Raw genomic sequence first — 14,381 nt, 5'->3', positions numbered from 1 at the left:
AGGCAGCTATCCGCTGCGTGGGATATGAGAAACTCCTAGTGGGGACAGAAAATGAGGACATGTCCCTTCTGAGAGCAGTCCACACTCGTACAGAGCAGCACACACTGTTGTACAGGGGTCGCTAGAAGTGTCCCTGACAGAGTCAATGTCCACCACAGGAAGGTTTGTTTCAGAGCACTCTCCCAACAGTAATACTAACTATAGAGTTCATCAGCATTTTTAGTTGAAAAGGGATTTCCCCAATTTTTTTAAGGCAAACTTTTGCAGAAGAAATTCATTTTCAATGATGTTTTTTTTTCCAGGTTTTCAAAGACTAACTGTATACCAAACATTTTATTGGCAAAGATTTTCAGTTTTTGAAAACTGTTTTTTTTGTGTGTGTGTGTCCAAAGTGGTTTTCAACAACTAAAGTATCGTGGGTTTGGGTTTACATTTTTTCATTGAAAAACTGACTTTTTGAAGGAAATTTCAACCAAAAAAATGAAAAAGAAACCCTGAATATTTTTGGGAAAAAATGGTATTTTTATCAGCTCTAAATAATAATCCCCAGCACTTATCCCATGTGCTGCCCCATGCAGCGATCCAGACATCATCTCTCCCTGCCGGCCCAGACCTCCTTTGATTGCAAGACTGATGACAGGCTCCGGGATCATGTGCCACTAAAGTCTGCAATTAAGTGTTTTGTATTGGAGATTGATGACATGTAAGCCCGTCCCTGTCCCTATAGACCACCTTGGTCAGGTGGGGCTTAGTCAGTGTCACAGACCTATCATGACATGTTGTTGGTGTTGCTGGTGTGTGAGGTTGCTCCTTGTGGTGATAAAGCACAGCATATACAACTCAACTGTATCTCTGAGTGGCTTGTTCCTCTGGCATATGGAATCAGCTAGCCCATAGCTTGTATATTACTGCTGCTTGGGCAAAGTCAGGCTATAGTCCATCCACAGGGCCCTGCCTGATTCTCCGCCTTCTGTCTGAGTCTGAAATTGGGCAAAGGGTCAAGAGAGAACATGTTTCTGCTGCCGTGCCAAGTAGCCACACACTGCTGCTCTGTTCCTGGCTACTCCCCACAGAACAGCTTCTGTGAGCTGTCAGCAATGGGCTGGGATTCATGCTGGGTGATCTCAAGCAAGCTACTCGCCTCTCTCTGCCTGTCACCTCTCCCACCCTGTGTCTGTTTAGTGGATAAGCTTTTCCTGGCTGGCACTGTCTCTTACGATTTGTTTGGACTGCACTTAGCACAGTGGGACCCCCAGACTGATAGGCGTCACTGTAGTATCACTTATAATCATTCTCACTTGCACCCAGGCATGCTGCACTGGGAAGTCCATGGTGAGACTGTTTTTTTAAGGTGTCTTGACCCCTCACATTCCAGACCCATTCACTCCACAAACTCTGGCAGCCTCAGTTCACTTGGGGATGAAGTGGCATGTAAGAGGTGACCAGACCTCACGCTGGCCTCTCTGCCCCCGGGCTCTGCCCTCCTTTATACAGACTCAGCTTTTTTCCTTCTTCCCGCCTGTCTACTGACAGACCGGGTTAGGGAAACACTCACTTGGGGAGAGGGGAATTGTGCACAGGCCTAATTCAATTAAACAAAACCTTCTGAAAATTGAGCCTTACATTTATCGGCTGAGATTTTCAAAGCCACCACATAGAATTGGATGCTCAGTTGGGACGATAGTGGATTGACACTATCAGAGAATTTGTCCCATAGTAGCTAACAGAGGAAAAGGGAAGAGTTTTAGTGTCCCAAAATAAAAGCCATCCCAATTTAAAGATTAGCGCTCAAGGAAAGTCTCTCTGTTGCAGTCATTTATAAGCACTGCTAAAGATAGATTTCAAAAACAATGCATGGGGGGAAGGGGTCCACTGAGGGATTGCCGAGCACTATTTGGAGAAAGCTATTCAAAATTAAATTCATTTAAACCACAGGCATTTAACACGTAGAGTTCTAAAGCACTGCAAACAGCCACCTTTAAGCTAAATAGTCCATTAGTTATGAACATATAAACTCCTTTCCGCAGTGTTATGCACTTGAGTTACAATTTGCTCATTACAATCTCTTGTACATGTGTAGTACAACATGGTTTTAATCTGGAATTTCATTCCAGAGAGGCTAGACAATCAGATCCATGCTCCTCGTTGTTCTGGTCACATTATATTTCCCCCAGCAGGGATTCTCTAAAAAGCTTTGTGTCAATATTAATGGAAGGCTGTTTTCCATGAGCTGGACTGTAACTTTACAATCTGCCCTGAGAAAAGGGTGATACATAGCTGCATTGCCCAATGGAGAGAATAGAGAATGGAGTGTGAGTGAGCCCTGGTCTACACTAGGAAATTAGGCTGGTATAACTTTGTTGCCTAACCCCCAGTGTAGACCAAAGGGAGATTTCTCCCGGCAGCCTAACTACCGTCTCTCAGGGAGGTGGAGTACCTGCGCCGATGGGAAAACCCCTCCTGTTGGCATAAGTGGTGTTATCCCTGAAGCGCTACAGTGACACAGCTATAGCATTTTCAGTGTAGACAAGCCCTCTGACTATTCCCCCCCCCCCAAGTCAACCCAATGACTTCCCAGCTTTCCCCTTGCTGTGGGGCAGGAGTACGGCCTGGTTTACACTTAAAACATATACCGGCATAGATGTGTCAGGCAGGGGTGTGAAAAAACCCACAAACCCAGCAACATAGCCATGCTGACAAAGTCCCCAGTGTAGACACAGATATGCCGACAGAAAGTGATTTCTGTCAGCATAGGTAATGTCAGCTGGAGAGGTTCCTACACGGCAGAACTTCTCCTTCTCTCAGAGTATGCTGTGTCTACACTGGGGGCTCTGCTGACATAGCTATGCTGGCATTGGCTCTGTGGTATACACCTAGCCTAAGGGCTGGTCTACACTGGACACTTACCTCAGCATAGCTACATCTCCAAGGGGTGTGGACAATCCACACCCTTGAGAGACCCAGCTGTGCTGACTGAACCCCCGGGATAGACAGTACAGTTCTTCTGCCGACCTAGCTCCCACCTCTCGCGGAGTTGGATTAGTGATGGGAGAACACCCCCCGTGTGCCCAGGCACCTACTGTGGCTGGTGAGTGGAGCAGAGAGGGGACAGAGCCAGGATACCCCCTGTTCCCTTGCTGAATGTCCTTTCCTCTCAGAATTGTGGAGCTACGTCAGCAGAGCCCCCGAGTGTAGACACAGCAGACTCTGAGAGAAGGAGGAGTTATTTTTCTTTGGAAAAAGGTGTTGTTCCTTATAGACCTCTGTTGCCTGTCTGCGTACATTCCACTCCAAGGCTTGGGAGTGCAATCCCTCTTCAGTGATTTCGGTGGAGGCTTTCACTGAATAAGGACTGCAGGACGGGCCCCCAGACTTCATATGTCAATGAGCTATAAATGACTAGTTGAAGAATGTTGTAATAACTAGTGCTGGGTGGGAAAGAGTTTTCCCATCCAGTGATAATTGTTGTTTACTGTTCCGAATTAGAATGAAAAGTCAAAATCTTGCAAATTTTTATGAAGCAAAAATCCAAACTCAGATTTCAGGTTCGGTCAGTTAAATCACTTTGTTTCAATTTCAACCATTTTTGAGGGTTTTTTTTCTCCCATTTGCTTGTATGATAATTAGCTCAAGTTTTGAAATGAAAAGTTATTTTTGAACCAGAAATGAAACCTTTTGACAATTTGGAAACTTTTTTCAAACATTTTCCAGTTGAAAAAAATGGTCAGAGCTGATCCCCGGACTTGAGGGATGTTTTGGCTTTGCATTGGCATAAGAACAGCCATACTGGGTCAGATCAAAGGTTCATCCAGCCCAGTATCCTGTCTTCCAACAGTGGCCAATGCCAGGTGCCCCAGAGGGAATGAACAGAACAGGTAATTGAGTGATCCATCCCCTGTTGTCCATTCCCAGCTTCTAGCAACAGAGGCTAGGGACACCATCCCTGTCCATCCTGGCTAATAGACATTGATGGACCTAATCTCCATGAATTTATCTAGCTCTTTTTTGAACACTTTTTTAGTCTTGGTGTTCACAACATCCTCTGGCAAAGGGTTCCACAGGTTAACTGCACTTTGTATGAGAAACACTTCCTTTTGTTTGTTTTAAACCTGCTGCCTATTAATTTTATTTCATGACCCCTAGTTCTAGTGTTCTGGGAAGGAGTAAATAACACTTCCTACTTTCTCCACACCAGTCATGATTTTATAGACCTCTATCCTATCTCTCCTCTGCCCCAAGTTGTCTCTTTTCCAAGCTGAAAAGTCCCAGTCTTATTCATCTCTCCTCATATGGAAGCTGTTCCGTATCCCTAATAATTTTTGTTGCACTTTTCTGAACCTTTTTCAATTCCAATATTTTTTTTTTTGTGATGGGGTGACCACATCTGCACACAGTAGTCAAGCTGTGGTGTACCACTGGGCCCTTTGCCATGGCAGATCAAATACTTAGGTACTTCTTCTTATTATTATTCCTTTGTTGTTCAATTCCCCATCCTGAGAAGTCTTTTTTTCATTTCTAGGTTTTTCTGACTGAATACAGTGGGCCTCTACTAATCTACTTGCTCTTTTACATTCGTCTCTCAAGTATTTATGCTGAAGAGGAGAATATGGAGAGCTTCCGCCACCCAGTAGTTCAGTAAGTGCATGAACCAAAGTCATGCAGGACGGTAAGCCATTAAATGTTCCAGATGAATGGATGACGAGACTGTTGTTTCTTAATGCTAGAGCCCAGAGAGGGCTTGACCCTACATTCCTTCCACATCCAAACCTCTCCTCTCTGAAGTCAATGAGAGTTTCAGGTTGTTGTTGTTATTGTTAATTATTATTTGTATTACAGTAGTACCATGCGGTCCCACCCCAAAATGGAACCCTGTTGCATTCGGCATTGTGTGTGTGTGTGTGTACGCACAGTGGGAGACAGTTCCTGCCCTGAATAGTTTATATCTAAATAGACAAGCCAGAGGAAAGGTGTGATGGGAAACACAGGTGGGAAGTGACTCACCCAAGGTCATGCAATAGATCAGTGGCAGAACGAGGAATAGACTCCAGGTCCTCAGTCCTGTGCCCCCTATCCATTAGACCAGAGTACCTCCCAGTAACCAAATGAATTCAGGATCAGGACCACAGCATAAAGGATGGTCTTATAAGATTAATGGCATCAGTCTTCAGCAAAGAGGATACCCAGATCTGCTCTTTACAGGTAGTAAAGAAGAAGCATTGTCAGAGGAGAACATTCAGAAACAAAGTGATGAATAAATGGAAAGTTTTTCAAAAGGATCTAAGAAATTTAAGTGCAAGGCTCTGATTGAATGAGGCGCATGCTCCTAAATCCTGTAGGTACTTTTGAAAATCTCACTCTAAAAGTTCAACCTGGACCAGATGGGATCCATCCAAGAGTTCTGAAGGAGCTTAATAACAGTTGCTGAGCTACTAATAAAAAAATATTCAGCAGAGCAGCCCATGGGCACAGCAGTCCTTTTGTGTGCTATCGGCTGTAGGATCGGGGGAATCTAAATAGACAAGCGAGAGAAAGGTTGGGAGGAAGGAAGTAATATCATAGACTGGGAGGGAGATGGGGAAATAAGGCACAGAAAGATTGAGTAGGGAGATCTGTGCATAGAACCCAGAATAATTCTTGAGTAACACAGTGCCAAAAGACCAAGTAACATGTGGGTTCTCCTCTGGGTTGTACATTTAACAGGAGATAGAGGGTTTTAATAGAAGAGAGGTCAAAATATCTGCATTATTTATCTGGGGGCTGGGATGCAGAGAGTCTTTTTGCGGATCCTTTTAAAGCTATTTAGTTGTGGTTCCTGATGTAAGCCAAATGTTTTTAAAATTCTTGACAAGAAGGAAAGTGTGATTCAGCCTTCTGCACAGTCATTAATTACCTGATTTTCCTAAACTCAAACCTTGCTGATTTAATTACTTCAAAATTGTTTAATCTTTGACTTTTATTGGGAATTTTGTACGGTGGCCAAAGTATTTGAAACTTCACACACTGAAAATCACTTTTCATTTATGTCTCATAATTGGCTTTCAATGAGACAGACACAGCTAGTACAGTAAATACAACCAAGATAAAATGCTGCCATGAATCACTCTTGACATTTGTTTTTTAAACCCAATCTTTATGAGCTGCAGCTCGTTCTCTGAAGCAAATCAGAAGTGCTGGTGGTTGTTTCATAATCCTCCTCAAAAGGGAATCAGTGTAATAAATTCTATAACAATTATCTCGTTCCATTGTAACGTGGAACAAAAAAAGCCATTGCAATGGATTCACTTTGCAGCAAAATCTTGTTTTGACTCCGCAAGGAAATGAAATACAAACTACCTCTGTGCAGCTACTGTACTTACTAAAGGGCAAGCAAACCATTCAGAATGTTTTCAAATGTCAGACACATCCTACGAGAGCATTAAGATATCCCTAAAATGTGTGAGACATCTGTTGGAAGCATTGCAGACGTCTGCTTGTATACACAGCTGTCCTGTTTTAATCGACTGTCATAGCTGTACATTACATTCTGAGCCTGCTGTGTCCTTTTTAATTCAAGGTGGGTAAAATATGTTGCTTCCACAGTAAAATGGATACAATGTTATATAACTCTGTGAAAACGATTCCATGAATATCAGGATTCAGTTGCTTTTGCGAAGGCAAAGTCTATGCCCAGAGATTTCAAGTGTGACTCTTCAGTTCTAAACTATCAGTCCTTATTCTTTATGTGAAAATAAAGGGTGATGTAGCAGAAAGTGCGTGGGCGGTTTTTGTTGTTGTTTTGTTTAAAAAAGAAAAAAAAAAAACGACCTCACCACCCATCCTTCATGTATCTTCATTCCCCCTTTTTCATTGTTTTTCCAGCTTGGCCTGCTTCTGTCATTGTTTACACTATGTCAGACATCTTCTGGAGACATTATTTGTTCACAAGATTTCCGGAGGGCACACGCCTCTGAAAAATATGATAAAGGTGACAATTATATTTATCATTCTATTCAATATAGAGAAGGACCTCATGCTAACGGGGCCCAGAACAATGACAGGGAAAGAAAATTCATTTGTTTTCCAGGCCCAGTAATTATGTTCCCTTTACAGTATTTAAACCACCTCAGGATACCGCCTTCAGAGGGCGTAGCATTTCTCTGACGGAATGGTACTGGTTTGCCGTTATCCGTATTATGTTAACGGCTGGAGTTCACAACTAAAATCCGACTCTACTGTGATACTTGCTGAGCAAATGTAAAGTCAGAGACAGTCCCTGCCTTGAAGAGGTTACACTCTAAACAGAAAATGCAACTGAAGGATTATTATCCTTATTTTAGAGATGGGGGGCTGAAGCAGGGAGAACATCATGTGACTTTCCCAAAGTCACTTGGGGATGCAGCGATAGATAGATGAATAGAATTAAGGTCTCCAAAGCATTTGTCGGGCACCGTAAGCAAAACTCCATCCTTCCTCTTGCTCCAGCTGCTGCATTATGAAGTAAGCTGTAGCTAAGCATGAGGAGCAATAGGGAACGTTAAACGAAACGTCTTTCAGATATGTTTAAGCTTTGTAGTCGAGAAGAAAAGGTTTGGCTCTGCAGACAGACCCCTTTGACCCAAGCAAGGAAGGAGATAAGGTTTAGTGGGCATGTGCTGAGGAGGATGTTAACTTTCAAATGAGATGTAAACTTGAGGTCTTAATGAAAATAGCACCTCAGAATATGAGGTAAGAGTCCCAAAAGCACTTGTAACTTTCCAAAGGGACATAGGCACTTGGGAGGAACACTGATTTTCACTGTCATTTAGGCACTGATGAGAATTAGATCCTGTGGTAGTTTTGGTAAGAAGTAAAGTATTCACCAGGGCATCTATGCAAGATTACAACTGGATCATTATATGGTACCCTTTCTTTCACCCCCATCATTTCAGTTCAATGGGGTTTTCTTCAGTCACCGTCAAGCAACTGCCATGCTCCATCTGCAGAAATGGCTCTCTCTCACAGGTGGACGAAGTGATGCTGAATACATAGGATCAGGTACAGTGCAACTGAGTTAATTTCAGTGGAACTGCACCTGCCCCCATCAGGGCCAGATCAGATCCATAAGAGCCAGTCCTGCAACAAACTCCATTTGGGTTGCACTTCATTCCTATATTGAGTCCCATTGACTGCAGGTTGCAAGGAACCTCTGGAATGGAATTAATGCCCAGTAAAGTACTTTGGGGTTCTTCTTGTTGAAAGAAGTGATAGACATCTAAGATAACATCAAGAAAACATTAGCTGTAGATAAAAGATCTTTGAGGCCGGGACTGTCTTTTTCTTTTGTGTTTTTACCACACCTAGCGCAAGGGGATCCTTGCAAGGGGATCCATGACCAGTAATGCTCACGCTACTATGGCAAGACAAATAAATTACAATAATTAATAAATGTTAACTCAGTTCCACAAAAATGTGTGTGGGAGATTTAAAATGCTAATGCATTTTACCCAAAGAAACACACATTTGCTGAATAAGTGACTCTACAAGAGTTACTGATGTTGGACGAATAGCACATAAAAAGCTTTGTCACAACCGGTAATACTTTATCCAGGAATAATATTCCACTCAGTGTAGTCCCCAAAAGGGAACTTATTTGCATATGTACTTCTTTGTGATTTGCTTTTTATTGCCTTTGAAGTTTTACCTGTGTATGACCATTGCTGTCTCAGTTTGGAACATAGGAGCTGAAAACAAATTACAGATTGACAAGCTGAACCTAGCTACAATCATCTCTTACAAATAGATTTTAGATCTGTATGAGTCAGAAGGAATATGCCTGTACCATAGCAGAGTCTAGTTATATTGCACTCTGATAAAGTGACACTCCTTTTATTGGGCTAGATCATTGATTTACCACGATCCCTTGGTAAGGGAAAGCACAAAAGTGGCGATGCTCTAGGAACAGGCCAAGAGTCATTTAAATCACTGTTAAAAATCTGCTTCTAATTTCCAATTTGGACTTAATAATTCTTAAGAGGGAAGAATAAAATTAATTTTTATTAATGAATCATCTTTAAAAAGCACTGTAGTCATCTGGACTTGGAGCACTGCCGCTAGAAAATGTATATTAAGTTATAATTTGAATTTACCTGTAATTTTTCCTCCTAAAATGTATCTTTTTCTTTTTTTTTTTTTCCCTATTCCAGGGCTGTGCCTTTTACTGGGGATTCACTTCTTGGATTGCTTACTATGTCAATCACCCCCGATACACTCCACCATGTATGTACCATGGAAATGACATTTTTTTTTTAAATCTTTCTGGGTCCAATCTTACGCTCATTGAAATCAGTGGAAGCTTGGGCCTTGACTTCAATAGAAGTAGGATCAGACCATTTGCCTGTACAAAGCATAGGCTTGCATTATTTGTCAGTAGAAAGATTAATGTAAGCATCCCTCTTGTACTATGGCTGTGAACATATGTTACTGTTTAACCCAGCTTAATCATCACTGAGTTTTGTGAACATGAAATATTAGCCAATTGAAAGAAACAGTGTGATAAGTATTATTCTCACCTCTGCAATATGTTTACATTAAAAATATACAAGGGGATAAGAGCTGGATGAGTATTTTCAAATGAGAACATTCTTGCTTGATATATGAAAACGAAAAGGTTTGTGAACCCAAGAAGGCTTTATCAAATATTTGCAGCAACACTGGGGAAAAAAAATCTTAATTTTTTCCTTTTCTTTTTCGTGTACAGTCTTCATTCATCATTGTTGCACCACTAGTCTTTCTGGATGTTTTTTGTCAAGTCACTGAACTTCCTTTTTTTCTTTTTTGTGTTCAGGCATAACCCTCAGTGCTTTCTTCCATTCATGTGCTTGGTTGTCGCACCTTCCTTCGGCTATTTCATTTTGCTGGCACTTCATCTTTGTACTTTTCCTTTCCTTTTCTTTTCTTTTCTTTTCTTTTCTTTTCTTTTTGGTATGTGTGTTGTCAGGACACTGTCTGTGGGTTTTGGGAGAATACAGGATTTGCCCTGCCAATTTCAATTACTCAGATTAGTGTCACAGTGGGATTTTTTTTTTAAAGTTCATAAATGGCATATGTTCAATTTTAAAAAATCATCACATTTCATTTTGAAAAATGGCATTTCTTCAAATGACCTTTTAAGTTTGTGTGGAAATGGCAGTGGTGGATTGAACTTCTGTGTGAAAACGAACTCTTAGATTCTGGGTCATTGAATCAGCAGGCACTGAACGCAAGTATTTATTTGAAACACATGTTTTTTTTTTTTCCCTTAGAATACGCTGAGTATCTAATTCCAAATGATGGCCATTTTGTCTATTCCTTCTACAGTTCTCAGTGGAGGTCATCTCCACATCGGGTGCTCTTATTCCTAAAACTACTGCTCTTGAAATGATGCTTCTGTAGTAAACCTCAGTGAGCTGGATGGTACCATACTCCGATGATTCAGCAAAGAATGATATGAATGTCAGCCCCTTCCTTTTGGGAAATATACATGGGCAGACCCCTGAGTCTCAGACCCAGAGACAGTTAATTTGGTGACACACAGCTGACTGGGGAATAGCATGCAGGTATAACGAGTTGAGCTAGGTTGAAAAGGGAGCCCGGAAGAACATCTAATTAGCAGACACATGCTCAGCAGCAGTGGCAGCTGTGCTGGCCGTCCTGGCAGCTGCTGTCATGGCACGTCACCCTTGCACAACGGAGGAGCTGCGTGTCAGCCCAAGTTGAGACAAGCTGGGTTTGGGAAGGAGGAAAGGTAGGACAGGGGGTTGGAGTAGATGACCTCCTGAGGTCCCTTCCAACCCTGATAGTCTATGATTCTATGACACGGGAAGGATCTGCAGAATCAATGACAGTGAACATGCTCTGTGCGCCTAAAACTATGATTGAAGCTCTGGAGGAAGGCTGCAACCCTCTGCGATGTTCATGATGTAACACTATCATGATGCATGGATACCAAAGGGGTATAGAAATGCAGGGTTGGGTAGCTGAACATTGTAGGGACTAAATGTATTTATTGAGGTGATCTGGCTGAGTTGCTGGTACTTGATATATGATGCCTTAGTGCTACAAAAAAGGAAGGGCAGGATACATCTCAGCTTCATTAATAGTTGAGGCAGTGCGGACTAGCTGATTAAAACACCTCTATTGGAAGCAGAAGATTTGGCTTCTAGTCCCACGACTGCCATTAGCCTTTGGATGACCTTAAGCATGTCTCTGTGCCTCACTCCCCCATCTGTAAAATGGGGAGAATGATGCTTGCCTCTTTTGTAAAGATCTATGGGTAAAAGGTGCTCTATGTATCACTATTAATTAGTGACAAAGAGACTGGCATTGACCAAATACATTTGTTATCTGCATAATGCTCAGACAATGTGGGTGAAATTCACCCTTGTGCAAAGTCCCTGAGGGACATAAGCATTTCTAGCACTCTGCACCAGGGTGAACTTTACCTATAGTGAACCATGCACATAGACTAAAGTGTAACTTATTATTTCCTTCTGTTTTCCAGCATTTGGCAACAGGCAAGTTATTTTTGCTGCCCTCGCTTTTCTGGTATGTACTCAAATAAAGTATTAAGGATGCTTATGGGATAAAACAGACTCATTATTTGTCAAGAGGAATAACTTTGTGTGAGTGAAGATTAATGCCTGGTCTTGCAGACCTTCAGCATGTCACTCGTCTTATTAATGTTAATGGGTCTATTGAGCTTTCTGGGGCAGGAACAGTGCATATGTTGTTTGTGTGTACTTTGCCTGCTATGTTGGTGCCTTGTTCCCTGTCTGAGATCCTTAAGTGGTACATCTTGATGATAATGATGCAGAATTACGTCTAAAGTTGAAGATTTAGGCAATTGCTATCGCTTACCGTAATTTCTCAAATGCTGTGATAAAATCAAATGGAAATATATCCCAAACTGGCTTTCCAATAAAGTTGTCTTCCCTAAATAACATGCCTGCTATCACCTGGAAACAGATTTTTTTTTATAAAATAGGGGCATCTATGGATGAAGAATGGCTAAGATTTGTTTCTTCACCTAGTTTTCACCTTGTTTTTCCATTGACGGGGATGTCATCTTCCCAGTATTTATGTGCTCGGGTGCTATTTTTACAGAGTAGAAATATCTCAGTGCAGCTACTTCGCTCTGTAATCACAACAGGAAGTAGCTCATGCCACTGGGGTTGGTTTTGTAGCATAGCATTAGATCTGCACCCCATGTGGGGCTAAAAGTTCCAAATTACAGTATTTCTGAGCTGGTGATTTTTCTCCTCTAGGTCTCATCCACTCACAAACACTGTGATTTAGGAGCAGAATGGGATTAAAGTACTGTGGTCTCTCCAGGAGAAAAGATTCTAGGAGCCAGTAGTTAACACAGAGCCCAATTCTTTCCTCAAATACAGCCTCACATCTCCCATTGAAGTTAATGGGAACTGTACATGTATATCTGACTGTACAGTTGGACCCATACATACTAGCATAGCAGGTCCATATATTAGAGTCTACTAAGTGAGATGGAGTGGTCCAGGGATGTATACGAATACACTCGTGTGAGAGTGTAGAACTCTAAGAAAGTTGAATATGATGCGTAGATTATCACAGCCGGAGTGCTGGGGATCTAGTTAAACAGAAGAACGCTCCTGGAAGCTTATTTTCTGTCCCACACAGTAGTGGCCTCTTATTCAAAAGTGCTAAATATCCACAAATACCATCAAAATCATAGGCAGCTAAATGTTCTCATTCCCTTTGGAAATCAGGCCACATGAGTATGGGTGGGATTCCAGAGATGCAACAGGAAAAGAGGAGAGTGACTGATTTGGGCTGATCCCGGAAAGCCACCCTAATCAGGGAAGTGCTTCAGCATGTACTTAACATTAAGCAGATGTGTAAATGGTTCCCTGAATCGGAGCCATTAAGATCACAATTTTGGCAGTGTTCAGATCCTGGAGGCTCAAATACACCCCATGTTTGCCTGACCAGACCCAGGCTAGTGAAGTAGAGCTGGAGAGAAAATAGTTTTCCCATCTCGTGAAAATATTTGAGATTTCAGAATATTGTCTGTTTCTCAGGGAGATAAAACCAAGACCTTTCATTTTTTTTCCCACAGAAAAGTCCATAAACAAACACAGAGACAAGAACAGGCTGGAAGTTAAGGCACTCACCGGGCACACAGGAGTCCTAGGTTCAACTTCCTGCTCTTCTGAATGGGAGTAGGGATTTGAAACTGGGTCTTCTCTAGCCCAGGTAAGTGCTCTAACCACCAGGCTCTTTCTCTCCCTAGGCTTGATCAGAAGTTCCATCCTGGACCTGAGAAACCGTCCTGACAAAAGTTTTGTGGAAACTTTTCTCACGAAAAGCTTCGGTTTCAATGAATCAGTATTTTTCAACAACAAAAAAAAAAAATGACACTGAAAAATTTCCAACCAGTTTTCTAGCAAAGACATACAGTACACTTATGTGAAGAAAGAACTTCATGTACTCACTGAAACCCTGTGGGTGAAAGCAGTAAGTGCTTAACTTAGTGTGTTGTGTCTGCAGGGGATCATGTGTTAATCCAGTGATGCATACAGTACCTTACTGCCATCACGACTATAGCATTCTGTATCTCAAAGTCAGTGGAAATGGATTACATCTGCAGTTTATGTTAACAATAAAAATAGCACTTATCCAAAGTAACAGCTTAGTAAAAGCAGTCCATTTCTTCTTCAACTTAAGTGGAATCTTCTTTTTATCATCTTTTATGGTTGATTGCAGAAAGAAATGGTTTTTAATTTTTTTTCTGCAAAATATTGCAGACAACAGTCAGTCCAGAAACAGGAGCAGGTTTGAGGTCTGAGCTCCAGGATATTTATACCATTGAAAAGGGAGCCATCTCCCTAGATACAAGTGCTTGCCTCTAGTCTTAGCAGGTTCTAAGATACTGAAGCCTCAAATTGCAATATGTCTGAAAAATCTATTTGAGGTCATTTTTACAGGGTCCTCAAATATATGACCAATGTTTTTTCTTCCTTCATGGCTTGTCTTTATCAGATACCTTTGATTTGTATTAAGTATGTGCTTCTACATTCATGATAAACAACAGCACAGAATAATTTAAGGAGCTCAGCAGGCCTTTCTGAAAGATGTTTCTATTTGGAGAAATGGAAGCAAGCCAGCCAAGAGAGAAATTTTCACATAGGGTGCATTTAAAATTTAAGAAGAAAAATGTATGTGCAACTCATTGAGGAGATAGAAAATGGTCACACATTGAAAATCAGAAGTTTTGCAAATTCCCAGATTTTAAATTTTTAAGACATTAGCTTAAGGGCTGGTTTATATTTAGCTATACTTCTCCATTTGGAGGATCACCAGCCAAATTTTAAAGAGGGAGATAAAAGCTAATTACAGCTGACTGCAGC

At 41.5% G+C, this 14,381-nt stretch overlaps 1 protein-coding gene and 1 long non-coding RNA gene across 4 annotated transcripts in view; one reads left to right on the top strand and one right to left on the bottom strand.

Annotated features, from left to right (window-relative positions):
• The window catches only part of TECRL (trans-2,3-enoyl-CoA reductase like), a 112,374-nt gene that overhangs the window by 83,896 nt on the left and 14,097 nt on the right, over positions 1-14,381 (top strand). For all 3 annotated transcript variants that reach the window (XM_048847561.2, XM_048847564.2, XM_048847563.2), the window contains 4 exons: positions 4,520-4,635; positions 6,859-6,964; positions 9,162-9,234; positions 11,498-11,541. In XM_048847561.2, coding sequence (XP_048703518.1) covers positions 4,520-4,635; positions 6,859-6,964; positions 9,162-9,234; positions 11,498-11,541 — 339 coding nt within the window. The remainder of the gene's footprint in view (positions 1-4,519; positions 4,636-6,858; positions 6,965-9,161; positions 9,235-11,497; positions 11,542-14,381) is intronic.
• Positions 5,936-13,487, bottom strand: LOC142071826 (uncharacterized). Its single transcript, XR_012668003.1, has 2 exons — positions 13,146-13,487; positions 5,936-6,946 (listed from the first exon to the last, which is right to left on the bottom strand). It is a non-coding gene; the product is annotated as an uncharacterized LOC142071826 (long non-coding RNA).

This window comes from Caretta caretta, chromosome 4, assembly GCF_965140235.1.
Source record: "Caretta caretta isolate rCarCar2 chromosome 4, rCarCar1.hap1, whole genome shotgun sequence".
Lineage (NCBI taxonomy): Eukaryota > Metazoa > Chordata > Testudines > Cheloniidae > Caretta > Caretta caretta.
Note: the sequence above shows the minus strand (reverse complement) of the source record. Positions and strands in the feature narration are given on the sequence as shown.